Below are 27,792 nucleotides of genomic sequence, written 5' to 3' on the forward strand. Positions count from 1 at the left end.
CAGGGTTTCAGAACTCATGGTTTATTGACACTTGAGCACAGTGACTCCTGGGAGGAAACCAAGTTTCTGGCCCCTTTAGCCCGGGACTCATTCCTACAGACAGAGGGAACAGCCATCCTGTCTTGGGACAAGATGCCCCTTGCAGAAAACACCTCTCCCAGGAGCCCTGCTGAGATGTGCACAGATAAACCCTTGGCAAGGCTGCATGGCGCATGAATGGCAAAGCTTGGCATGTTTGGCAAAGCTGTGGAGCCTTGGCAGAAAGTGCTGGTCTCCTGGGGCTGCCTCCTGGGGGCGACCGGCAGGATCCCAAGGCGAACCAGCTTACTCTGCACAGGCCCAGCAGGTTTCCGTTGAGCCCTTGTCAGGGCTAGGCCTGGGAACTGGTGTGGCTGTACCCCTGGCCCCGGGACTATACCCCACCTGGGCAGGGAACCCGGAACTCTGAGCCAGTAGGGCACGGGAACAGGGGAGGGCAGCGTGCTGGCTGGGGAGGGTAGGGAGAGAGTGGGCTGTGGCCAGAGGCTGGCTCGGGACCTCAGAGAGCCTGCATGTCTCCAGTGGGGCCTGTCCCCACAACTGCCCCCTTAAAGCACACCTCCTTCCTTGGCCCGGGTGCCAAGGACAAGAGAGGTCAGGGAGAGCCTGGCTGTGCCCAGCCCAGCTCCATGTCCTTCCACCTCACAGCTACGGGGCGGGGGTGGGGGGGAAGTTGGGCCCAGTCTGCTTCTCCCACCCCTGCTGGCTCAGAATCTGTTCTACCTGTAAAAGCAGAGCTCTCTAGTAGGGCTCTCTCAAGCTTTTGTGTTCCAGATTGGGTGCAAGCATCAGCAGCTCCATTCCCTTCCAGCCCACTTAACTATAAGAATAGACCCTAATAATACTTCATCACTCCTTCCCGCTGGCAGGAGCTGCTGTCCTGGAACTGGCAGCAGCTCCCCAGGACAGCCCTGGACCTTCCAGAATCACAGCTTCTGTGCAACCCTGGGCCCTAGAGAGGAGAGGCCCAGGAGGGCTCCATGACTTGCTTAGCTCAGTCAATGAGCTAGTGGCAAAGCTAGGATTTGAGATGGAGATTGAGGCTTCCAGACCTGGGGTCCTGGCTAGGGGCCCTCTTGGGACTGTGGCCCGAAGAGGAGGGGGGCCAGGGCTTTCAGAGGCTGAAGATGCCCATGGCTCCCAGTCCAGGTCTGGTCAAGAGGGAAAAGACCTCTATGCCTAGGTGCTGGCCCAGAGCTGGCATCTGTGCAGAAGGAACGGGGGCTCCCTCAGCCCCAAGACAAGGACGAGCAGCCCCAGACAGCAGAAGCCTCTGCCAGAGGGGTGTGTCACTGCAACAAGCCTGAGGCCGGGGCACGAATCAGAATGGCACACAGTGAGATCTGGGCTCCACGGGTGAAGCTCCGCTCTTGGTGGCAATCATGGAATCAGAGACCGGCAAAGAAGAGAGAACAACGGAAGTCCACACTTCCTTCCTCTGCTAAGATCATGCCCGGGGGCAGCCAGGCCAGCAGTGAAGGGCAGGGCCACATGCTGTTGCCAGCCCTGTGCCGGGAAGGGCCAAACAGGGGGCTTTGGACCCCCAGAAAACAGTGGGGCCTTCAGATTCAGCGAGAGCAATACTAGGTCATTGTTGGCTCCCATCAAACTGTCTCTGAATTGCAGCGATTGTGTTTAAGATGCTGTCCATCAGGAGCCTTGGGGGTCACGGCATGGATCGCGTCATCTGGGCTCCTCCATCCCTGCTGCGGGAGTGTGGGGTAGATGCTGAGCCTGCGGGGGGCCTCTCCCACTGCCCCGCTGCCTCTTCAGAAGGCGCCCCTCGGTACACTAGGATCAGGGTCCTCCCTGCACTCTCCTGGCCAGCCACTGCCATTCCCAGACCTGGAGGCCTGGGTCCTCCCAGCAGAGAGCCCTCTCTCTGGGCCCTTGACCTCTGCCTGGACTCTGCAAACAGCCCTGTCACTTCCCACTGGACACCCACACCACAGCCACCTCGCTGGAGTCACCCCAGTTTTGCAGCTCCTGAGCCCCGCCTGCCCAGAGCATGCTAGGGAATGTAGAGCTCTCCCCCAGGTGGTCAGGCTGTGGGCAGAGCAAGGTGGCAGAGGATGCCCGCTGTGGCCGGTGACAGACAGGAGGAGAGGTTTTGGGGGCTATGGAACAGTTGTGTAGGATGGGCTCCGAACAGAGCCCAAGCCCCCCTGGGCTGCCTCTGGACTTGCTGGGGCCTCTAAGTGGTGCTTCCCAATGAAACCCATTTGATTACCAACACAAGACATTCTAGTCAAACGAGGGAGGCTGGCAGGGCCACGGTCACCCTGATCTCCCGGAACCCCGCGGTCTGGCCCAGTTGCACAGCATAGCCTATGCTCTTCAGTGCTGCTCTGCTGTCAGCAGCGAATGAAATCACAAGAGGCAGAAAGAACACGTCCGGGAAGAATTCTAGCCCAGATCATGCCACTGTAACAAAATAAATCCTGCTTTTGTAAAAACGGAAACATGCCTATTAGAATCCGTCCCAGGCCCGGCGGTCCTAGCCTTTACCTAAAGCTGTTTAAGGCACTTGAATGGCTTATTAACGCCACCTGGAAAAGTTTTTGTTTCAATCCTGATTAAGGAAAAAAAAGTCAGTAATACTGCAAAAGAAGTTTCTTCAAATTAAAAAAAAAAAATCAATACTTAAGTTTTCTAAGAATAAAATAAACGCTCAGCTCTGTTTCAGTTATATGACACAACATGTCCATTTGGCACTGACAAAACAGACAAAAACCTGAAATACTGCTTCTGAGTTAAGACTTCCCTGGGTGGGGGGCGAAGACCACAAACCAAAGACCCACGTGTCATCATTCTGACCTTCCCCTCCCTTGGTGTGTGCAGGGCTGGGAGGGGACCAGGGAGGCTGGGGGAGGGGGCCACAAGCGCCCACCACAGACCAGATCCCTGGTGCTCCCTCCTTCCCGGTGGGGCTGCGCTCCCCACTCTGGGAACCTGGCTTGGCAGGCCAGGAGCAGCCAGGCGCATCTGGAAAGAGAAGTCCTCCCAGTTGTGACCAGGGAGGAGCCAATGAGAAACCTGCGCCACTCACCCGGGACACACTTGGAAGTGGCCAGTGCCCTGGGTCCACCCGGGGTCTCGCGTGCAGCGCCTTGCTGCCCCAGGCGCCCACCTGTCATCTTTGGTCTGGCTGCGGCTCACGCCTGTGATCTCTGGTCCTGCCCCCACCCAATGGGGCCCGGATAAGAGCTGCCCCACTTCCCAGGTCCTCTTCTCTTTAGTGAGGTCTCTTCCCTAGGCCTCCTACAGAGATCTGGGCCATCCCACTGCCTGTGTGAGCAGGACATAAATAACCCATCCATACCCCCCAGCACAGTCCCACAGCCTCCAGGACGGACTGATTGCAAGCAGCACGGGGGACTCGGGGCCCTGGGAAAGCACTGGGAGGGGGACACAAGCCCCATCGCCACTGGTCAGGTCCTAAGGCATCTGAGGGGGAAGGGCATGGGATGGGGCAGGGGGTGGGACCCGATGGCCTGCAGCTCCTAGCTTCTCTGTGGAGTGCTGGTCTCTGGCTCTGAGAGGCCAGAGGGCACATCCCCTGCCCCCTGGGCCCCACCCTTCAGTAGGTCTCGGGGGTCCCTGAGGAAGACCACCATGACTGTGATGTTGTCATGGGAGCCCCGTTCCCGGGCTGCGGCCACCAGCTCCTCAGCCACCTGCAGCCCGCCACCCTGCTGCCTGACCAGGTGGCTCTGGACGAGGCCGGCGACCTCCTGGTGGGGGACGACATCGAAGAAGCCATCACAGGCCAGCAGCAGGTAGTCCTCGGAGCCGGTCAGCTCCCAAGAGGCCGAGTCCGCCTCACCTGACACATAGGGCTTCTGGAAGACATCCCCTGGGCACGGGAGAGAAGGGCCTCACGTCAGAGGGCCAGGCTGCCCACTGCCGAGTGCCATCCCGCCAGGCCCCGGCCACCCTCTGACACCCATGCTCACTGGTGAAATTCGACACCCACGTGGTGCTAAAGGCTATGGAAAAAACAAGAGGGCGATGTGGCAGAATCTAGGTGTCCCAGTGGGCAGAGTCACAGCCCAGCCGGGCCAGAGGTCAACTTGACCAACAGCCTCTTCCCTTCCAGTGGATCCAGGCCCGGAGTCGGAGAGTTGGGGTGGCTGAGGGAGAAGACCTTACCTTTCCTTCCTTATACTCAGGTCTGTAGCTTCCCTTGCCCTCAGGACCCTCTCCCTGGGACCCCACATCCAATCCTCTAGCTAGTTCTGTAGGCTTTACTTTCAAAGTGCTACTGGAAGCCATGGCCTCCTCCTTACACCTTGCCCAGGCCCACGAGTCCCCTCCTTCCACACCTGCCCTCCAAGAGCACACCAGCCCCCACCACCTTCTGCCATTGAACTGCCTGGGGTGTTCTGCTCTGTGGAAGGAGCCTCTGCTTGGAGAGACCCACCCGGCTACCTCCTCACTGTGGTGTGTCCAGATGCTCAATGGCGGCAGCAGCAGGGAGAAGGGCTCTAAGCTGGCACGTGCCAGGCGGCCGGGAGGGACGGGTGTCACATTGTGGGGCTCAGCAGGAACAGAGCGGCATCTAAGTACCCAAGGGGAGAGGTATGGGGTGTGGTGGCCAAGCCCTATCTGAGGCCCAGCAGCAGCAGGATGCTGACAAAACAGGACTATGGAAGAGAATTTTCCCTTTATTTTTTTTAAGATGGAGAAAAGAATCAGCATGAATGGGGAGAGGATAATCGATAATCCTCATTGATGGAATATTTGAAAACGACCTTCCAGCACATACAGTAGCTATCCAAGGGTCTCCTAGTAGGTTTTTCTGGGAAAATGTTTTAACAAGAAGAGACTGGCATACCACTTAAACTGGGATTACGTGTGTGAGATGGAAGACCTAGAGGTGTTTGCTCATGCACTAAATTCACCAGGGGTCTCTCAGTCTGATTCCACGGCCCCACAGACCACAGGTGCTGTATTTCTCAGCAGAGGATGCTGCTGTTCTTGACAGCTGGGTGACCCTCGGGCCGCAGACGAAAGGCCTTGGTCTCCCACCCTCCTGCCTCCTTACCGATGGCTCTGGACACGGCCAGGGTCCCGTTGACTCTCCAGCAGTCCATGTGAGACACGAAGCCACCCAGTGCCTCGATGCGCTCCTTCTCGTCCTGTGGGGGACAGCCAGAGTAGGCGCTGGGGCAGGGTCCCTGGCAAGGCTGCATCAGCCAAGATGCACTGGTTCCCGAGACAGTGCTGGGAGCTGTGGCCCGGGAATGACGCACAGAGGAAGCATTAGGAGAATGGTGATGGACCACGAATAACCTGCAGGTCCTCCTCCAGCTGCGGCAAGGGCCATCTCAGCCACAGTGCAGCCACGGCCACAGATCCTTGCTGCCTCACGTTTCACTCTGGGATACTGTCTCCTTGCTAGCCACTGGGGCAATAGCAAGCCTGTGCTATGTGTGGCCACCTGGCAGGCCTGGATGAAACCTGAACTAGGCCCTGTCCTTTCTCGAAGTCTCTCTGCCTCTACCATGCCCCTTCCCACCCCCCTGGAAATGAAAGCAGTGCCACTATGCTAGACATTGAGGTACCAGCTTCCTCAGCTGGGAGCTTCCCATGCCCCATGGGACAGTGTCTACTGGAAATCCCAGTCCCCTCTCTCTGGGACCACAGAAGTGGGCCCCTCCTCTACGTCTCTTATGCAGATACAGACCTACTGCAGAGCCGGAGGGTGGGGGAACACCAATAGCAAAGGCTGAGCCTCCCATGTGATTCCCTGTAGATGAGGGCAGCAGTGGGACCTGGAAGGTTTGCAGGAGCCCTGACCTGCCTGCATGGCTCCGTCTGGGCCTGAGAACCCGCTGTGGTGTGACAGTTCCAGAAAAAGGCAAAAAGGAGCATGAACACAGGCAGGGAAGGAGGAGGAAGGAATAAGCAGGTGGAGGGGGAAGAGAGACTCAGAAGGGTTTGGGGAGAGGTAGCTGGATACGCAGGCTGGCAAGGGGGCTGTGCTCTTTGCCACGGTGCCACACAGTGGGGCTCAGTGGGGCTTGGGAAATGCTGCCTGGAAAAGTCCCCGCTGGGCCGCAGAGGTAGTGTAGCTTGACAGCGAACTTGCGGGGATGCAGGCAGGCAGGAACCCAGAGGCTTGCATCTAGTCCTGACTTAGACTGCATTTCACCTGACTGCCCATCTCGGGGTAGGATGGTCCAACGGGGAGCAGACACCAAATGCCCCAGAGCTGTGGTGATGGTGGAGGGACATAGGATAGCTGCCATTTCTCAGCTGTGTGCTCTGGACAAGTTACTTAACCTCTCTGAGCCTCAGTCCTCTCCTCCATATGATGAGATGAGCATATGTAGGAGGGGAGGCCCGGGAATGCTGTCATTCCTGGCTGCTTTGGTGATCGCTGCCTGACACTCCCTGCAGTGCTTTCCAAATCTAGAAACCACAAAAGGACAGCTCCGTTCAGTTACATAAAAACCAAAGTGCCTACAAGGCAAAAAGCCCCTAAACACAGACAAAGCAGGGGGCTATTTGGAAATCACCCTGCAGACAAGGAGCTGACCTACAAACTGATAAGAACAGCAACAGCCCAGGAGACCTGTGAGCCAAGGACAAGAAGGAAGGGCTCTCCAGTAAGGCAATGGAAATGACCTCCGGTGTTGGAGAAGATGCTCGGGCTCAGTCCGTTAAGACAAACATAAACCCAACAGCCGCTTTCCTTCCTCTCAGATTGGCAGGAGCCAGCGGTTCAGTGCGACTGTGGGCAAAGGGACTCCCGTGGACACACAGCCTGAGGGGAGCAGTGTGGCAACCATGCCAGGACCACCATTGAGAACATTCCAACCCCTCCATCCCACTTCTAGGACGCTGCTCTATTAACGTGCTGGACCCTGAGCCATGAAATACAGTACTAGGGCGCCTGGGTGGCTCAGTGGGTTAAGCCGCTGCCTTCGGCTCAGGTCATGATCTCAGGGTCCTGGCATCAAGTCCCGCATCGGGCTCTCTGCTCAGCAGGGAGCCTGCTTCCTCCTCTCTCTCTCTCTGCCTGCCTCTCTGCCTACTTGTGATCTCTCTCTGTCAAATAAATAAATAAATAATCTAAAAAAAAAAAAAAAAAAAGAAATACAGTACTAAGTCATCTGCCACTGTGTTGCTGTTAGCATGAAGACACTGAGTAAGCCTCCACGTCCACGGACAGGGCTGGAGAAGACTGGAGCTCCGTGGAGCCCTACAGGAGGGTGGGGGCACTTCCCATGCTAATGTGGAATGCCCTGGAACACCCATACATGTGGGGAAAGCCAAGCGGGGACAGGGCCTACGGGCATTCCCCAGTAGCCAATTCCCTGCTTCCCTATATAAGGAGACAGACTAGACGCCTGGGAGATGGGGGTCTGTGGAGGAAGACCATCCTCATATCTGGGTGAGGACCCCGAGGTTCAGACAGTTGGCCACCTCAGGATCTTAGCGCAGCCTCTACCCATCCAAGACCCAAGCCTGGTTCCTTCTGACCCTGGCTCAGCAATACCTCCTCCCTTGAACCTTCTCCCCCCATAGCCCAGGTGGCCGGCTGACCCCTTGCCATATGCATGAAGTGTAGGATCCCGCCCTCTGACCCCCCTTCCTGGGCTGCCTGCTGGGCAGAGGGCCCAGCTCTCCCCCACAGCTCTAGGCTCCATGTCACTGTGGTGAGAAGGGCTTACTTGGGACTCTTGGCTGTGAGCTTTCAGGGACCACCCCCAAACTCCAGTCACTCAAGTCAACAAGAGCCCTCCGTCTGGGGGAACACCAGGAGTTCTCTTTGAAGGTGGTCCAGGGCCCTCTTACTTCGATGACCATCTGCCGTCCTGCGCAGTGCGGTGTGATGGGGGCTGGGGACGTCTCAGGCCCAGAGGGAGGGGCCCTTACCTGTCGCTCAGGTCTGTGCGGCTCCATCAGCTTCACCACCTGTCCCTGCTGCACTAGGATGACCTGGGAGTCCCCGAGCCAGGCGATGTGCAGGGTCTTTCCTGCGATGAGAGCACACACCCCCGTGGTGCCACTCTGGAGCCGCTGCCAGGAGAGAGGGGCATGGTGGGCCGGGTGCCGGCTCGGAGGGCTCACACCCAGCCAGCCAGACCGACTCCTGGCACAGTGCTCAGCCAGAAAGAAGGAACGGACTGCTGAAGCACATAAGGACAGGAGGCGTCTCCGCTGCACGACAGGAGAGCAGAGCCTGTGTGGTCTCGTCTGCACACAACTCTAGAAAACAGGAGCTCTAGCATCTTTAATGTCTGAAAGCAGATGAGTGCTCTTCTGGGGAACATGTGGGCAGGAGGGTGGGGTAACAAAGGACAGAAGAAAACTCTTCAGGGGTGGTGGCTGGGTCTGTAACTCGGAGGAGGGTTACACAGCTGTAGACAAATGCCAAAACCTATCCAACTTCACACTTTACTTGTTACTGAACTGACGGTATGTTGTATGCTGGCAATATGTGTAATCTGTCATGTGGATTACATCTCCACAAAGCTACCTTAAAATAATAGCAACCTGATCTGAGAGCCTGCTTCAGAGGATCATTACCCTGGGAGGTGGCCCAGGGTGACAGAGGCCATGGGGGCTGAGGCCTGTCCCTTTTTCATGGGGCTGCCACTTAGGTCTAGATGTTGTATGGTTTTCTGGTAAGATGCAAAGTCTACCTTTGCTGATTTCCACTGGGGTCTGTGCTTGGAGTGCCTGATGACAGCGAATCCCCTCCCAAGTCTCCTGATGAGCCATGTCAACTGGGGCAGGTCCTTTAAGCACTCTGGGCCTCAGTTTCCCGATGTCTAAAATGGATACCATTTTAGTAGCTTCCTAGCAGGGCTGCTGGGAGGGCCCCGTGAGGATCTGTGGGTAAGGTCCAGTGGGTGGCAAGTTCACAGAGGAGGTGTTGGATGTGTTCTTTCAGAAACAAGGGCCACATCCCTACATGGCTACAGTTCCTGAGGAAAGAATACACACAGTAAGGGGCGCCTGGGTGGCTCAGTGGGTTAAAGCCTCTGCCTTCGGCTCAGGTCATGTTCCCAGGGTCCTGGCATCGAGCCCCGCATCGGGCTCTCTGCTCGGCAGGGAGACTGCTTCCCTTCCTCTCTCTCTGCCTGCCTCTCTGCCTAATTGTGATCACTGTCTGTCAAATAAATAAAATCTTAAAAAAAAAAAAAAAAAAAAAAGAACACACACAGTGGGCACAGCAGCCTGCCAAGACCCTGCCCGGGTGAGTGGGGGCAGGGTGGGGGTTTGTATTATTTTTTTTTTAAGATTTTATTTATTTATTTGACAGACAGAGATCACAAGTAGGCATAGCAGCAGGCAGAGAGAGAGGGGGAAGCACACTCCTTGCTGAGCGGAGAGCCTGATGCGGGGCTCGATCCCAGGACTCTGAGATCATGACCTGAGCTGAAGGCAGAGGCTTAATCCACTGAGTCACCCAGGTGCCCCAGGGAGTTGTGTGTATTAATCATGGGTTTTATTTTCTATATCTTCTTTTCAAAAAAAAAAATTTTTTTTTTTAATTTTCAAAACTTTTAAGTAATTTCTGCATACAACCTGGGGCTCGAACTCACAACTCTGAGATCAAGTGTCCCCTGCACTTCTGACAGCCAGCCAGATGCCCCTCTATTCTGATGTTCTGACAAACTGGGGTACTTGCTAATCGTGGACAGAGTTCCTCTCCCAGGACAGGCTGGTCCTAGAGATAGCAAAGGTCCCCCTCCCTGAGCGCACAAACTTCATGCACGAGCCAGTTGGCCTGAACCCGTGTCCTCAGTCACATCCTGTGTCTCAGGCCAGTCCCTTTCTCCTGGCCCGGATGGTGGCAGGTGGCCCCGATTAGAGCTCAGAGCCCAAAAGCGTTATTCAAACTATTCAACCCATCACTTGCCGTGACCTGCCTTGCCCTGCTTCGCCCAGGCCTCCGTGTGAGGCCACTGGGAAGAATCTGCCACAGGGCGCTCCCTCCCCCTGCCTCCATGGAGATCAACCCTGGGGCGGGGCCTCTCAGATGTGACGGCTGCGGACTGCATGCTGTGTGTGAGGCCTGTTCACTGGTTCTCACCTCTCGCTTAGCTTTCCCGAGAAACATCTCGTCAGTGCGCCGGAAGGCTTCTCTGAGGGCTCTGGCGGGGTCTGTGGGCAGCTCGGGCTGGCGGGCGACATTGGTGTGCACGTGGACAGCGGCATAGCGGGCGGCATCCACCCCTCCGTGACCATCAAACACGGCAAAGTAGGCTCGGTCCGTGGGGTCCTGGTGGGGAGTGCCGCGGGAGTTACACCGCCCTCGCCCCGACCCAGGCTATCACCTAGCCGGATGCTCTGGTCTGGGAGGTGGAGCCCAGGTGCTGACTGGGGTGGGACTGGAAGAATCAGCACGGCCTTGGCCATCAGCACTGGAAAAGGACAAGCCTCTGGAGCCTTGGTTCACTTTCTGTAATGAGCTGCTGGAGCATAAAATGAGGGAAGGGGTGCCAGGTGGCTCCCAGTGCCTGAGACAAGGCAGGGCTCAGCAACTGTTGAGTCTGGAGTGGGTGTGAATCCTGGGCTCCCTGCTCCCCCGTTCTAATAGGCTTGGGCAGGTCATTCCCTTTCCTCAGTCCGTCAGCTGGAAAAGCAAGGTGGCTGGTGGTTGCTCCAGCCCAAAAATGCTGGGCCGACGAATCAGTCCTCTGCTCCCCCCAGTGGTGTGCTTGGGGGGCACAGCTACAGGCATCACTCCTGCCTTGGCTCTGGCTGGCAGCTCCGCTCAGAACCCTGGCTGGCTCCCACCCCTGAAGCAAGGCGTCCTCAGCTGTTCTGACTGAGGCCCAGGAGGAGGAGCACTGGAGGTGAAGCACTCACGGACAGGCCGAAGAGCTGGTTGAAGGCGGGAAGGCACACGTGCCGGTCCTCCATCTTGCGGCGGGTATTCCGGATGGCATGCATGGAGACCAGCCACGGCCCCGGAGGGCCCCGCGCAGTCGAGGGCACCTGCTTCTGCCACTGGCTGCACACTTCCCAGAGCCGGTTAAAGAAGGTGTGTGCCAGGCCCTTGGCATCCAGCACTGCTGGGCACAAAGGAGGACTGTTAGGGAGGCACCGATGCAGGCCAGCTGGGCTCCAATCACTCTGCCTGCCTCCCCTTTCCCCGTGGCCCCTGGAGCTCTCCAGACAGTGCCCACCACAGGCCTGCACGTCCCCTCCCCCCCAGCCCATCAGCCCCAGGGGCATTCCGAGCACCCTAGCCTGTATATGACAGCCTGTGTCATCGGTACTGGGCAATGTCTGCATGGACAACATGCTCAGGAAGGAGCCTCCCGACCCAGAGTGAGCAGCTCCACTCACGGGACCCCTACCCAAGGAAACAGCCAGAAACGCAAAGGTAATTTCAGGACAAAGCTTAAAATAATTTACAATGGCACGTTAATTAGAAGCAATACATATCCAGCGACAGAATAAATGATGGCCCAGTCTCTTGATGAAGAATTAAGCTGCTATTAAACATGATTTTCACAACGAAACATGTAATGGACACATGGACCAGCAACTGCACCCCTGGGGATTTAGCCCAGAGAAATTAAGGCACCGCGCGCGCACAAAACCCTGGGTTCCCCAGTGTTCACAGCAGCCTCACCTGCAATGGGCAAAAACTGGAAATGGCCCAGATGACTTTCAACCTGAGAGCAGGTAAACTTTGGTATATCATGCCACAGAATACTACTCATGGAAGGAAGGAAGGAAGGAAGGAAAGAAGGGAGGAGCGAACTCCTGGCATGTGATAGAAACTCAGATCAATTTCCAGAGAATGGTGCAGAGAGAAAAAAGCCTATCCCCAAAAGTTATATACTCTAGGATTCCATTTCTAGGCATTCTTGAAAAGATGAAATTATGGAAGCAGAGAAGATTAATGGTTGTCAGGGTTAGGGACAGGAGCATGGGGCATTAGGGTAGCCACAAAGGACAACATGAGGGATCCTTGGAGAATTGAACCGTTCCGTATCTTGACGATGTCAAGATCCTGGTGGTGATGGTTTACTATAGTTTTTTAAGACCTTACCATTGGGGGAAACTGGGTAAAAGACACATGGTACCCCTGTTATTTCTTACGACAGCATGTGAGCCTGCGGTTGTTGCCAAGTTTAATGGGAAAAAATTAAAGGGTAAAACTAAAATGGACTTCTAAAGAGTGCGTGATGGTGTAGAATGCTTATGTCACAATTATCAAGGAAAAAAATGTCACAGCAAAGAAGGAGAACAGAAAATCCCACACACGGTTTGATCATGAGGACCCAAAAAAGCCTTCAACGGCTTGGACCAGAAAACTAAAGGCAGGAAAAGCATACAGTCAAAATGGCAGCAGTGGGTGTCTGCAGGTGGTGGTTTTGACAGCGGATGTTTTTTTCTTAAGACTTTTTTGGTGTTTTCTCAATTTTCCAGGACAAGTGTTAGCCCCAGGTGATGGTTTCAGAATACGTCCATAAATTCTGTAATGCTTGATTGGGAGCCTGGTTCCTCCCGGTGGGCATGGGCCTTAGGGACCTGCTCCTAATGAACAGAATCAACCGGAAATGACCATGAACTGCTTCCTGAGAGGCGCTGTGGCTCCCACCTGGCATATTCTCTCCCCCTCCCTGTCTCTGTCTCTGTCTCTCTTTCTCCATCTCCCTTGTGAATCACTGACCCTGAGGAGAGCAGCCGTCATGGTGGGAGGATACTTAAGCAGCCTTGTGGAGGGTCCATGTGGGGAGGGGCTGAGGCCTCTAGCCAACAGCTAAGTGGCCAAACCCCTTGGAAATGGAACCTCTGCTCCACTGGCCACAAGCCCAGGGCCACGATCTCATGAGAGACATTGGGCCAGAACCACCAGCTCAGTGGCTCCCAAATTCCAGACCCACAGAAACTATGGGATAATAAATGTTGGTTTTAAGCCACTAAATTTTGGGGGGGAATTCATTACACAACAGATAACAGCCCTACAACACACACACACACACACACACACACCAAACACCCCAAATCCTACCTAAACCTGCCTTTTAAAGAAAAGCTTAACAAGGAACTAACAAGGAACAGGTCCCAAGGAATCCTTGGGTGGTAAGCCTCAGAGGCTCAGGTCATTTCCACACACAAAATGCTCCTGGGACTCTTGCTGGCCCAGGTGCATGCAGCAGGCACAGGTGAATTGGAGTCGGTCACCTCAGGGGGGGGAGGTGTCGGAGAAGGAAGAGCTCCTGCCCAAAGGCAGAGGCTGCAGAAGAAAAAGGTAGGGGGGCGCCTGGGTGGCTCAGCTGGTTAAGCATCTGCCTTTTGCTCAGGTCGTGATCCCAGGGGTCTTGGGATCGAGCCCTGCATCTCGCTCCCTGCTCAGCAGGGAGCCTGTATCTCCCTCTCCTATTCCTCCTGCTTGTGCACCCTCTCTTGCTGTCTCACTCTCTGTCAAATAAATAAATAAAATCTTAAAAAAAAAAAAAGCGAAAAAGAAAAAGGGGGAGAGGCCAGGGAAGGCACAAGAGGCCACGGAAGACATGTCTGAGGGAATCCACACGTGAAAGTGGGGGGTGGGGGGTGGGTGTGTCTAGTACTAGCCATTGTGGGCACACCCAGGACACAGGCACCATTCAGGTGTTTGGCAAGAAGTGGGAGACCAGCCGGGCTGGCCTGAGGGGCTGTGGGAACAGGAAGGCTCAGCTCTGGGAAGACATGTCCACACGTGCTCAGCCCAGTGAATCCCCTGCCAAAAAGTCAGAGACCCCTCGTTCAGCTGGACTGCACAGCGCTGTCTCCCTAGCCTCCTCCTCCTCCTCTCTGTAGACAGTTACGTTCAGATGACCATCTGGGCTCCTGGGCTCCTTCCCTCTCCCTCTGGGATCTGCTTCTTTTTTTTAAGATTTTATTTATTTTATTTGTCAGAGGGAGAGAACGCACAAGGGGAATGGCAGGCAGAGGGAAAAGCAGACTCCCCACTGAGCAGGAAGTCCAATGTGGGGCTCGATCCCAGGACCCCGGGATCATGACCTGAGCCAAAGGCAGACGCTTAATCAACTGAGCCACCCAGGTGCCCCCAGGCTCTGCTTTTATTAGGCCTGAGACACCCGGTGAGGCACAGGGCACCACTTACTCTCCTGCCTTAGGTCGTGCTACCATTTCCATCAACACGTTTGAACTTGAATTTTAGCTTCAGCAAAGGCAATTGCCACCGACAATGATAAGCAACAGATAAGCCATGGGACAACTGGCTGGCTCACTGACTCCTGACGCCACTGGCAGGACACACCTGCTTTCCCCGCTGAGGGTCTCATCCTGGCGCCCACAGGACCAGCTCACTGAAGAGGGGCCGGCTGGTGTTTCCACATGACCCAGACCTGGGGGGGTTAGTCATAACTCTGGCATTGAGCAGTGGTGCTCTTAATACCTGCCTGGAAGCCCATTTTACAGGAAGGGCTTCAAGATGATAGATTTTCCTAGGTTCTGCCCCAGTGACAGGGAGAGCTGATCAGGGCCATGAGCCCAGGCCTGAATGGAAGGCCAGGGCAGGCTGTGAGTTCCCACCCCGAGGGGCCATCCCCCCCATACCCTGGCCTGCAGGAGCCCCCTGTAGGGCCTTCCCGCCAGCAGGTGGTGCTGGTTTCCCGCTGGGACTCTGGGGTGGGGCACTCCCTTTGTGGGGCTTCGCTGAGGACAAAGGCTGCCTGTCACTGTCAGCTTCGGTCTTCTGCACCTCCCAGGCAGGAATGTGAGGCCATGCTGGGATGGAATGTGGGCAGGGAGCCACGGAAGGGGGGGGGCGGATGAGAATTCGGCATGTGCTGAAGCAAGGGGCCACGTGCATTTGTCTTCTTTCTCCCCCAGCCTGTCCCTTGTTTTGCCCTAAACACACACTCAGGCTCAACTTCAAGTAACACAGATAACAAATATGGGACAAGACAGAAGTAACCATATGCAATACATAAAGAGACTAAATCCATAAAGACTAAAGTAATCATAAGCAATATATAAAGGAGCAAATCAACAAATTATACAGGAGGTCCCCCTAGCCACGATTTTGCCTTCCGAGGTTTCAGGTACTGGCAGTCAACTGCGGTCTGGAAACAGGGTCATCAGAGGGTACTGTCAGAAGGTTAACAGCAAGGGCACCTGGGTGGCTCAGTCAGTTAAGCGACCGACTTTGGCTCAGGTCATGATCCTGGAGTCCAGGGATAGAGTCCCGAAGCAGGCTCCCTGCTCAGTGGGGAGTCTGCTTCTCCCTCTGACCCTCCCTTCTCATGTTCTCTATCTCTCAATCTCTCTCTCTCTCTCAAATAAATAAAAAAAATCTTAAAAAAAAAAAAAAAGGTGGGGGTGGGGAGAAGGTCAACAGTAGCCCAGTGCTACACTGTGATGCCTACATCACTCACCTCACTCCATCCTACCACGCAGCCATCTCACGTCATCACCAGAAGAAGGGTGAGTACAGACCAAGATATTTAGAGAGAGAGAGGACCACCTTCTTGTAACTTTTACTACAGTGTATTATTATCACTCTTCTATTTTAGTATCAGTTGCTACTCTCTTACTGTGCTTAGTCTATAAATTAAAATTTATCAGATGTGTGCATGTATAGGAAAAAATGCAGCATATACAGAGGGTCTGGTGCGATCCACAGTTTCAGGCATCCCCTGGGGGTCTTAAAATGTATCCCCCTCGGATGAGGTGATGGGCGAGTTTTCACCGTATTAATTCCCAATTTCATTAATTCCTTCACTGTATCAGGAAAGTGAAACGAAGACATGCAAAGAGCGAGCTCTGATTTTTTTATCATGAGGTTCCCTGCCCATTTCTGGGTTCCCCAGGCAGTGCGTGGTGGCTGGGGGCATACCGCACTAACCAGTACCCCAGGAGGAGGCAGACCGACGGGCCCCTCCCCAAGCTAGCTCTCCAGACGCCGTGGAGTCTCCACCTGTCAGGGTCCTGAGTTGGATCAGGTCGGGCAACCAGCCCAAATAAAAGGCATTTTCTGCCAGCTGGACCCTGAGGCCGCCCCCAGGAGCCACGCACATGTCACACTCCTGGCTCCTATGCCACCCTGGGGCAGTGTCAGCTGAGGCAGAAGAGCAAGTGGGCGACCGAGCTGCCACCTCAGCTTCCTCCCACGTAGAACGGGGAAAAGCATTATTCATCTCCTGGGCGGTTCCAAAGCTCAGGGAGACAGCGGCCGCACTCCCCCTGCCGACCTGAGGCTGGAGCCAGCGCTCTCTCTGCATCCAGACAGCCGTCAGGAGCACGCGTAGACGCTGCCCTTCCACGGCCCTCAGCCATGTGCTGCCTATGACCGCCCTTCTTCCAGCAAAATGGGAAGGGCGGTGGCGGCCAGGTGAACCTTGACAGCTCTGGAACTGGCATTCCCCCACCTCTCACCCCATCCCATCCTTTTTCTGGTGCGTGAGTCTGTCGTCTGCTAAGCATCCCAGCCAGAGAGGAAAGAGAACTCACGGGTCACAGGGGCCTTCTCTTCCTCGTCGTCATCTTCCTCCTCCTCCTGCCCCGGCAACTTCCTGAATTCAGAAAGGTCTGTCTGTAGCAGCTGGGAAACGGCCTCGTGGGCCAGAGATGAACCAAGTGGTGGTGAGGCGCCCCTGCAGACCAGAACAAGGAGTGAAGATGGGCTGGCACCTTGGCAGAAGCTAAGACCCCAGTGCCTCCCCGAATGCTCCGGATGGAGACCTTCCCACTCAGGGACACTTGTCTGGAGGGAGTGATGACCGCCTGTGCCACAACGCGCGGCAGCAAGCGGCAGGTTGGCCTCTGGGCCTCGGGGAGCTGGATGGGACACTAGCTTGATGCCGTTTACCAGGTCCTGGGCTACAGCAAGCACGGGTTGGGGCTGTGGGGGGCTGCACAAACTGCCTGGTGTTCCGGCTGATGACGGCTCCCGGCCACCAACCCCAGCTGGGGCCCTCTAGCACTTCAGGAGTCTTAGGGGTTGAACTATGTCCCTCAAAGTTCTTATGTTGAAGTTCTAGCTGCCAGGGCCTCAGAATGTGACCTGATTTGGAAATAGATGCAATTAGTTACGGTGAGGTCATATAGAAGGATGGGTCCCTAATCCAGGAACCCTGGTGTCTTTATGAAAAAAGCCTGAGCTCAGTGGGGCCGTGGGGCTGTCAGGATGGACCAAGCCAGCTCACTCTGACCTTCATGCTCCGGGACCCGGGTCTCCAACTGCAGGAGTGAGTAAGAGTCACTAATTCTGCTTGACTCTAGCAAGCAGGCCCTTGGGGAGGAGGCGGAGGGGGATGGTGCACCAGGGTTGAGCTGACCACAGAGCTGACACCTCCCAGACACAGATGCATACAAGGAGAACTGTGTGTGAAGACGCACTGAGGTGATGAGCCAGAAAGTACCAGAAGGAACCAGCCCTACCAACACCCTGATCTTGGCCTTCCAGACTCCCAAGCACTGAGATGATACATTTTTGTGTTTGAACTGCTCGGCCTGCAGTGCTTCCCACACCGCAGCCACAGAAAGCCTTCCCTGGCTCCCCTGCGCAGAAGGGGTCCATTCCTCTGCTGCCCCTGTACCGCTAGATGCATCCTGACCTCGGAATCTGCCTCCCTACCAGTGGGAACCCGTCACAGGCCAGACAATGTGTGTTCGCTTTTGTGCATCTGTCCTTGAGGGCTGGGGGTCCACACCCAGGGCAACCAGTGCTTCTCTGCGGGGCAGACACACCTGGTTTTTCCCTGAGTACAAGGACCTCCCAACAGCCACGCAAATGGGTCACTTCTCTTTGGGGGCTGGGCATCCACAGTGTGTCTATAGATAGCCTTAGGAACCTACAGGGATGAATCTGTTTTTTTTAAAATGAGAGGGTGACTCAGGGGAGAGGCCTCTGGAACTACTTTTGAGAAACAACCAGCCAAGACATGAGAAATGAGTTCCCCTGCCATTTGGGGATTTCCTGCTAACCACTGGGTTTTCCTTTCTCACAGCAGGGAGAAGCGGTGCTGTTTTCTTTGCTTCTGGGGGGTGGTGCCGTGGCTTCCTGCAGGCCTGAAAGGCCACCAGGGCAGGGAAGCAGCTTCCGGCCTGGGGACACAGACAATGCCTGGCCTCAGGCCATAGGCCTTGTTTCCTGGATGTGCCCGCCCAGGGGTTCCCCCCTAGCCTGCCCTCCCACCCCGCAACATCCTCCCGTGGTCAGGGCTCCTAAAGACTCCAGATGATGCCCAGTAAAAAGAAGGTGTGTGCAAGGCTAGGTACCCAAGAAACATTCCAGTTCCACCTGCTTTGGGGTTTTCAAGTTTGCAGCCTAGCAACCGAGTTGAAAATGGAGAGGAGTAATTACAGCCTGAGGTGTGCACTGCTCAGGGACCTGAGATGGGACACAGAAATGCTGACAATGAGGGGGAAGATAGGATGTAAATCACTGCACCCTTGAACTTGGTGATCTGACTTCCCAACAGTCTCATGAAGGACACAATCTACAATCTGAAAAAACACCAGGCACCACTCTGCCGGGGGCCCCTGACACCCAGGGGCCTCCACGCCAGCCACAGGGAGGGGAAGGAGAGGGACAGGAGCCCCTAGGAAGCTGCCAGGAACATCCGTGGGGGTGCTCCTGATAGGCAGACTCAGCAGACAACGTGCGCTCGCACACATGAACACTGTGTCTACATGGGGAAGAAATACTAGAAAAGAACAAGAGGAACCAAAAATAAATCCATCAAGGTGAGTAGGATATACATGACTTTAAAATATAATGTTTTAAAGGTGTTTTAAAATGGATTCATTAGGGGCACCTGGGTGGCTCAGTGGGTTAAGCCGCTGCCTTCGGCTCAGGTTATGATCTCAGGGTCCTGGGATCGAGCCCCACATTGGGCTCTCTGCTCAGCAGGGAGCCTGCTTCCCTCTCTCTCTCTGCCTGCCTCTCTGTCTACTTGTGATCTCTCTCTGTCAAATAAATAAATAAAATCTTTTTTTTAAAAAAATAAATAAATAAAATGGATTCATTAGGAGGCTGATGGGGGCTATGACCCTTGGCCTCTCTTGCCCTCATGGGTAATGGTCTCAGGCCTGCTCTGGCATCCTGCTAATTAATGGGGTATCTATCTGCTCGACACCTGAGCCTGGGCCTGCCACAGGGCCTCAAGGGGCCCCATGTCATATCAGGCAAATCCTGCTTTTCTCCTACCGGTAGCCTGAGATAGCTGCCCTCCAACATAACTAAAACCTGCTCGCCCCCAAGGCCCTGCACCCTGCGAACCCCAACAGACAGACCCCTGACTTCTCCAGCTCAGGCCCCTCCCTGGGCAGGAGAGCTGGTCACCGGCTACCCTCCCCTTTTTCACCAGCTTCCATCTCCACTGCCGTGAAGCAAAACAAGCACAGCATTCTGGGATCCTGCCCCTCTGGCCCCATCCCTCCTCTGTGCCCCCTCTTCCCCCCCACCAGCGGACTGATGGCTCGCCCCGGTGCCCCTCCCAGGTCCGGCCCTATAGCTTGTCCCTCTTCTGACTCTGAGCCAGCAGCCTGTGGCTCTCCTGTCTCTGGGTTCGCATGCATGCAGAGCTAGCACAAGCGCCAATCCTGCTGGGCCTGCGTTTCTTCCCACAACCCCTAAAGAATACACAGGGGGCCTGGTGACTGCTGGTGGGACAGACCCTGTGGGACCCGGGGCGCTGAGGAAGGCAGAGCCCCGGGAGCCCTCCCCTCCCCCGCAAGCAGCAACCCAGGCCTATTCTGTTGCATCTACTTGCCTTATGTCCCCTCCAAAATATTTCTTCAAAGCAGAACAAAACAGACCAGTGACATTCTCCACACATGCCACACCCTAAAGGGGCACGGTCACTGGGCATGTACGTCTGAGCTCAGTGGGGCGTGGGGCTGTCAGGATGGACCAAGCCAGCTTACCCTGACCTTCATGCTCAGGGACCCGGGTCCCCACACTGCAGGGGTGAGTAAGTCACTAATTCTGCTTGACTCTAGCAAGCAGGCCCTTGAGGGGTGTGGAGGGGGATGGTGTGCCAGGGTTGAGCTGACCAGTCCCCAGCATGCTTGGGGACACTCAAATGCCAGGATGCTGAGGCTGGGGGCATGGTCTGACTCAGGGGTGTGGGCCCGGCCCCTAGGGAGGGATGAGGCTCATGCAGACTTGGTATGGGCTGCTAGCCTTTACTGTCTATTTGTTTTTCCCTTCTAATCTGCTCAGCCTGTTGTGTCTCATCTCCGTGCCCCGGTTACCTGGCCTGTGAACAGTGGACAGCACCATCACCTCTTGGGTCATTGTGACTAGGGGCACATGGCCTGCCCCTGCCCCACCCTGAGGCCTCGGCCGGGCTCTTAACCCCCCGGTCTCTGGCTCCCCATCTGTGAAATGAGAAACAGGACTGACTGCACCTGTCATGGGTTGGACTGTGTTCCTCCAGAGATGTTGAAGTCCTAACCTGCTCAGAATATGACCTTACGTGGAATTAGGGTCTTTGCATGTGTAAGAGGAGGTCCCCACTGGAGCAGGGTGTCCTACAAGATGAGAAGAGACACAGACAGGGAGGGAATGCCAAGGGAAGACACAGAAGCACCGGGTGGACACCATGTGACAGTGAAGGCCGGGCTGCAGTGATGCCACTAAAGGCCAAGGAACCCCAAGGAAGGGCTGCTGGCAGCACCAGCAGCTGAGAGAAAGGCCTGGAACCAATGCCCCCACAGCCTTTGTTTGAGAGCATGACCCTGCCGACACCCTAATCCCTGACTTCTGGCCTCCAGAACTATGAGACAGTACGTGTCTAATGTTCCAAGCCACCCAGACCGGGCTACTTTGTGACAGCAGCCCTGGGGAAGCAATGCAGCCCCATCACGGGGATGTCATTAGGCAGCACAACTGGCACAGGGCAGGGCGTGCGGGGTGAGCGGCAGCTGTAGTCCAGTTTGGCAGGTGGCCCATGCCAAGACCCTTGCTTCCCGCCCCCATGCTGTCCCCACCTGGCAGGCCTGTCACCTACCTGCTGCTCAGGAAGCCCAGCGCCAGGTCAGCCAGCTCGCCCTCCACCTCCTCCTGGCTCAGCACTGTCCCCGGGAGCTTCCATGGTGCAGGGTTCTCTGGGCTCAGTGGAGCTGGGAAGTCGCAGAGGAAGGCGTCCAGGAAGCCTGGGATCTCCTCTGCTGGCTGGCTGCTCTGCTGGGGGGCTTCAGAGGCCATGCCCAGAGCATCCCGGGGCGGGGGGTGGGGTTGTCTCTCTGCTGGGATCCCGATGGTCTTCGCTCTAAGGAGAGACGTGAGGGTCAGAAGACACAGGGGGGATCGGTGCGCTCACCCCACAGTGCGGAGTGCGTGGTGCCTTCACCTGGAGGCATCACGCAGCAAGTGTCACACCAAGCCTGGGGCCTCAAAGCGGAAGGGCAGGGCTACTGGCATCACATAGAGTTCAGGGGACCCAAGTAAGGGGGAGCAACAAGCCTAGTTGGTGTCCTGACACAGTTCTAAGAGGGGCACTCGGAAGCCCAAGAGAAGTGGCTTCAGGAGACAGAGCTGGGATAAGAAGCCACATGGATGCCTTGAAGGAAAAGTGACAGAGAAGGCAGGGATGTTCCTGGTAGGAGATGGCTGGCATGGACAAAGGCAGACAGGAGGGGGACACCGGGGCCCAGGCCATTGAGGCAGGAAAACACAGCAGGTAAATGGATTCAACTTGACCCTGCGAGCTCCACAGACGGAAGGTGAGGAGGTGATGCCATCACGTCTGTGAGCCTAGTGGGGAGAAGGAATGCCTGTCAAGGGAAGATAAAGAAGGGCCTGGATGGTGCTGGGGCTGGTCCTGGGATGTTTTGGATGTGGACCAGAGGGGGAGTAGAAGAGGCCACAGAGGCTGCAGGGCACCTCGGGGTGTGAGCAGGAGAGAAGCGAGGAAAGGGGGACACCTGTGATGTGTCCTCTCTAACAGGAAGAGTCCTGGGCCTCCTGAAACCCAGCTGACGGAGAGGCACCAGGGACAGCCCAGGCCACTGACCCCACTGCTGTGGGCACTGACTTCCCCCTCTCAGGCTCTTCATGCCCTGTCCTCAGGAAGGCCAAGGGCTTACTAGCTGCTAGGACCTGTGCACTGCCCATTAACAACCCTGGGAGCCAGGGTGAGTCCCCATTTCACAGACAGAAACACTGAGACTGGGAGATGATGGGGTCCAGGAGGGATTCTGGAGCCTATACTATATACACCCAGCTCTTCTCCCACAAGGGCCTTACTCACAGCGGGCTCTCGCCACATCCACCTCCCCAAGGTGGGCTTCCAGCTCCTCTCCCCAGCTCAGGGCCTCCATGTACCACCAGCCTACCCTCTTCCTTCACCCTACCTCCCAGGGTTCAGGTGCCAGTAAAGGCCTGTGTGTCAGACTCCTACATGGCCCACCTGCACTACAGCCTCTTATGTTCCACTCTCCAGACCCAAATGGTCCCAGAGCATCTCTCTTCTGGCATACACCCTCCCCCATTTGCTCTGCAGGCCCTACTTCCTACCCCACACCCACGTGTGCAACGCCCTGGCCACCAATGCCAAGCACAGGCCCTTGTCTAGCCCATTCCCCTCCAGCCTGTTCCCTCTGAGCCTTCTCAGGGCTGGGGCACCCCCAGCACCTCCACAACACCCAGGTGGGAAGCTTGCTTTGGGAGCAGAACCAGATTGAACTGGAGGGTCCAATCCCAAGTTGCAGGCAGAGAATTCAGGGAGCAATTTCACGGCCCATCCCCTCCCTGAGGCCTTCCGGATTCTGACGAGTACAAGCAGGGAGAAGGCATGGCAGACTCTTCTGGAATTCCTCATGCCTACAAACGTTACCAGAGGGCAGTGGTGACAGGGGTTGGAAATTGCAGGCTGGAGGGGCCTGCCAGCGAGAGGAGGGGTGAGAGCCCACTCAGTACCCACACCCATGGGCACAGCTGCCCTTGTCTACAGCCACTAACTCAGCACAAGTCTGTGGTAGAATAAAGAGGGGAAAAAAAAAACCCACACAAGAAGAGCATGGGGTGAAGGGGAAAGGGAGTTAGTTGAGTGTCTAATCTGGAAAGGACTTGCAAGGACAAGGGAGGGGGGAGTAAGTGAAAAAAAACAAAACAAAACAAAATAAAACTAACCCAAACCCACGAAACATCTCTCCTTCAGAGACTTGTCAAAGTTGACTTTTTAAAGCAGACACAGAAATAATACAGAAATTAGGGCACTTACGATGGAAGGTTATGGGGACGGATTTAAAATCATCGCTCTCACCCACCTTTACTTATCAGTAGAAGTAAATACAATGCAGACCCGGGTCACAAAAGGCGAACAGGGGGGCACCTGGGTGGCTCAGTGGGTTAAAGCCTCTGCCTTCGGCTCAGGCCATGATCTCAGAGTTCTGGGATCGAGCCCCGCATAGGGCTCTCTGCTTGGCAGGGAGCCTGCTTCTTCCCTTCTCTCTTTGCCTGCCTCTCTGCCTACTTGTGATCTCTGTCTGTCAAATAAATAAATAAAATCTTTAAGAAAAATAACAAAAAAAACCCACAAAAGGCGAACAGGTAAAAAGATAAAGAGATAAAGAAGCAGGAATCAGGACAAGAGCAGGTTAGACAATGAGGGGAAGACTCTGTAAAATGGGGAGATCAGAAAAGGCTGGGAGCCTCTTGGGGGTGGTGGTGAGGGTCGCCTGGGGAGCGAGCAGGCCCGCCGAGCTGCTGAGCGAGAACCAAGCCAGGGAAAAACAAGAAGATGGTGAGAATTTCCCAGCAGGCTCCCACACCCTCTGCCAGAGAAAGAGGCCAAGCCACCTACCTCCTCTGCTTGCGAACAGCTCTGGCCTATTGCTTAAGGGAGAAATATGAATAATGCAGGCCTGGTCCCAAGCAACAGCTGGGGCTCCAGGGTTGGGGAAATGCTGTCTGGGTCCCTGTGAGCCCAGAAACAATACTCTGCAGGGCTTGGAATGTTTCACAGTGCCCGCGCTCCTGTAAGCATATGATTAAGACCTCAGAGGAGGGCTGGCTCACCGACCTCCCCAGAGTGCACAGGAGGGCCTGTTTGAGAAAGCGGGGTCCCTGGTGTAAAGCACAGAATACAAGACCCTTCGCCTGTGACCTTACTTGCTGGTGGCATCAGCTCAGCATTTTGGAATGCAGGTACCTAGGGCCATCCTGCCTGCTGAGGACCAAAGATGCTGGTTTCTGCATCAGCGGGTGGAGGCGCAGGGCAAGGAGAGGAACCAGGACGTGGCTCTCCTTCTCTAGGGTCCAGCTGGGGTTAAAGATAAGAGTAAGTTCCTTCCTCGCCCTTCTTTTTTTCCCAACAAACTCTGAATCTGTCACATAAGCCCTACAGAGAGAAGCAAAACAATCCCCTCTCCCAGGAGCCCAGGGCCTACAGATAGAGGCAGGAAGAAGGCAGGGGGCTGTCCTGTGGTCCCGAGCTCTTGCTGGCCCAATGGGGGCAGAGCGGGCAGGAAGCAGGATGAGGTGGTAGGAGGTGAGGCAGAGCTGGGGCAAGGTGTCCAGCTGGATGCAGTGCTGAATAGGGCTGGGGAGGGGGACTTGCCTGTGAGTCTGGGTTAGTCATCAAGACAAGGAGGGGCCAAGGGAGGTACACTGGGCTGCCAGCCCCTTGTCACTTGCCTCTACCAGACTGGCCAAACATGGCCCATGGCCTTCCGGCTCCCGGAATGCTGCTGCCCTGCACAGCCCATCAGCTGGCAGCCACGGCAGCGGGAATAACGGCCATCCCGGCTAACACCCGCCAGCAGCCCCAGCTGCCTGCGCCCATGGCACTCTCCCTGCTGCTCCTCTTCCCCACTCCCAGCAACCTGCTCTCATTCTCCCCAGGTAGGGGTCATGCCAGGTGGGGGCTGCCAGTGGGGGGAGAGAGCAAAAGAACCAAGTGACTTGTTCAAAGTCCCTCGATGGGGTTCACCCTGGGGGCTCACCCGCCCCCCCTCCTCACTGGGTCACCAGCCTGGGAATTCAGTCACTCATGGCCTCTTCTTCCATCTCTGTGCCCATCACTCTGTTCCAGACCCTCACCTCCCTGCTTCTGTGATTTGCCTTGTCCAGTCCCACTTTGGCCCCACCCCTACCTCAGACCTCTTTGAGCCAAGCTCTGCTGAACTGCAACACCTTTGGGGTCCAAAGTGCCTTCCATGTGCTCGATCCCAAAGAAAAAAATATTTATTTTCCTCTAGTTTATGGGTTTTGACTCATAAACTCAACTAACGCATATTTGTACAACCGGCTTTTTCTTTCTTTTTTTTTTTTTTTTAAGATTTTATTTATTTATTTGACAGACAGAGATCACAAGTAGGCAGAGAGGCAGGTAGAGAGAGAGGAGGAAGCAGGCTCCCTGCTGCGCAGAGAGCCCGATACGGAGCTCAATCCCAGGACCCTGGGATCATGACCTGAGCCGAAGGCAGAGGCTTTAACCCACTGAGCCACCCAGGTGCCCCACAACTGGCTTTTTCTTGATTAAAAAAAATTTTATTTATTTAAGAGAGAGAGGGAGCATAAGCAGGTATAAGGGCAGAGGGAGAGAATCTTCAAGCAGCCTCCCAGCTAAGAGCAGAGTCCAACCCAGGGCTCAATCCCAGGTCTGAGCTCATGACCTGAGCTGAAATCCAGAGTCGGCCGCTTAACCAACTGAGGCACCCAGTTGCCTCAACTGCCTTTTTCTAGATGGTACAGACAAAATACTTGTTGAGAGTCCTGCTCAACTTCAGAACCCAGAAGTAAAGCAAAAGACAGCAATCCTTAAGAAAGGAAACTGTGTCATCGTTATAACAGTATTGCCTTCTTTATTAAAAGCTTTTCTGTAAATGGAGAATCTTGTTTATTCCTAAGTAACCACTGCGAAGAATATGGTATCAATTTTCTAGATCTTTTCCTACACATGTATCTTTTTTTTCTTAAAAAATGTACAGTAAAATACACGTGACATACAATTTATTGTTCTGCCCGTTTTCCCCTCTACAGTTCTGGGGCATTAGGTACACTCACATTGTTGGGGACCCACCACTTTCTTAGAGGCTTGACTTTCTCAACTAGACGCTCTGCTCCCTGAGTCAGGAAGCCCACCCCTGCCCTCTGAGGCATGAGCCCGTCCCTCTGTGCATGGCAGCTGGCAAGTGTGACGGCAGAGGGAAGACGCAGGCTGCCTTCTGCCACTGCCAGTGGGTGGTGTGGGCTGAGATAAGCACCCTGAGGCCCGACACCTTCAAAGAGGAAGTTAGGATATTCTGGGGAGAACCCCAACCATGACCGTGATCAGAGGAGAAAGGTTTTAAAGGCAGGGAGGGCCTCCGGCAGTATCTCAAAGGAATTCTACAAATGAACTGGTAAGGAGGTTTACAGCTTTCAAAGTGGTATTTGGAGTGGTATTTGTTTTGTTACCTCTTGCACAACTCTCCTGAGAATAAGCTGTTAGGCCACACTGCAGATGAAGAAATAGTCTCCGGGAGGGTAAGCTGTCTGCCTAAGGTCACACAGGTAGGAAATGGCAAAGCCGGACTCACAGAAGGTCTTCTGAAACCTTTTGTCGCTTCGGGCTTGGTTACAGGTGGGAAAGAGTGAGATCTGACAACAGAACATATATGGCCATGAAAGCCAGAAGTAAGGGGCACCTCGGTAGTGCAGTCGATTGAGCGACTGGCTCTTGGCTTCAGCTGGGGTTGTGAGATCGAGCCTAGTGTGGAGCCAGGCACTGGGCTCTGTGCTCACCAGGAGTCTGCTGGGGTTTCTCTCTCCCTCTCCCCTGCTTCTCACTCCAGCTTTCTCTCTCTCTCTGAAATAAATAAATCTTTAAAAAAAAAAAAAAAAGAATAATAAGAAGAAAAAAGGCCAGAAGTGTGCTAGAGATGACCTCACAGAGCTGGCCTTACATTCCATCTCCCGTGGTGGGAGTAGAGCCCTGCCCACAGGCCTTGCCCCAGGAAATACCATGAGGACATGTGTCAGTCAGGGCATGTGTCCTGCTGGGTGGAAGGCTGTGCGGGAGAAGTCCATCACTATCAACTAGCCCTAGCTATGTGTTAAGCCCCGCATTAAAATCTCTAAAACGGGGTGCCATTTCTCCCTACTGCACAGACGTTAAGAGGATTGCATGAGGTCACACAGCAACCAGTGGTGAAGTCTATCACCTCCCTGCCTTATATTCCTATCTCACACACCTAGGGCTGAAAGGGCAGCAGCCCAAGCATTCGCTTTCACTAAACACTCGCTTTAAATCACTTGGACGGGGGCCACGGGCGGGGGCAGGCCGCGGGGTGAGGGCACGTGGGCAGAGATGTGGACCCGCAAAGGTGCAGGGGCTGGTGAGGTAGGGATCAGGGCAGTGGGCCCAACCCAGATGCTCCTAAGAACAGGGGCTCGGACACCGGCAAAGGGGGGCACGTCACCCCTCAACATCCATTCTGCAACACCGCCTTCGGTTCCCACCTGGTCTTCGGCTTGGCCACACCCCCGCCGGCCCCTGGCCCCTCAGGTCTGCACCCTTGCCTCCCTGGCCCTCCAATTCTCTGCCTCGGGTTCCTCAGGTCTTTGGTTACTCCCTCCGTTCTTCAGTCCCCCACTCTGCCCCTGAACCCCTTTGGTCTTCCCGTCTCGGCCTCCCTGCCTCCCCAGCCCCCCTATTCCGCACCCTCCGGTTTCTCAGCGCCCCGTTTCACCCCTATATGTCTCAAGTCCCCACCTGAGCCTCACTCCTGCGAGGTCAGCCCCCCGGTCCCATGCCCCGGGCCTCCTCACTCTCGGGACCCCCATGGCCTCACCTGCTACTCCGCCGCTCCCTGCCCAGCGAGCCGCTC

At 55.4% G+C, this 27,792-nt stretch overlaps 1 protein-coding gene across 3 annotated transcripts; it reads right to left on the minus strand.

Annotated features, from left to right (window-relative positions):
- PPM1F (protein phosphatase, Mg2+/Mn2+ dependent 1F) lies at positions 1 to 27,786 on the minus strand. 3 transcript variants are annotated; one of them, XM_044243784.1, is made up of 9 exons: positions 27,757 to 27,786; positions 26,381 to 26,563; positions 20,988 to 21,248; positions 16,480 to 16,622; positions 10,873 to 11,075; positions 10,094 to 10,282; positions 7,927 to 8,070; positions 5,087 to 5,180; positions 1 to 3,895 (listed from the first exon to the last, which is right to left on the minus strand). In XM_044243784.1, exons 3-9 carry the CDS (start codon positions 21,182 to 21,184, stop codon positions 3,543 to 3,545), a joined length of 1,323 nt encoding a protein of 440 aa, XP_044099719.1. In that variant the 5' UTR covers positions 21,185 to 21,248; positions 26,381 to 26,563; positions 27,757 to 27,786; the 3' UTR covers positions 1 to 3,542. The 3 variants fall into 3 exon arrangements, with proteins under 3 accessions (XP_044099719.1, XP_044099718.1, XP_044099721.1); XM_044243783.1 differs by lacking the exon at positions 26,381 to 26,563 and having other exon boundaries at positions 27,757 to 27,781; XM_044243786.1 differs by lacking the exons at positions 26,381 to 26,563; positions 27,757 to 27,786 and adding an exon at positions 23,248 to 23,339.
- Positions 27,787 to 27,792: the final 6 nt, after the last annotated feature.

Source organism: Neovison vison, chromosome 3, assembly GCF_020171115.1.
Source record: "Neovison vison isolate M4711 chromosome 3, ASM_NN_V1, whole genome shotgun sequence".
In the NCBI taxonomy this organism is placed as follows: domain Eukaryota; kingdom Metazoa; phylum Chordata; class Mammalia; order Carnivora; family Mustelidae; genus Neogale; species Neogale vison.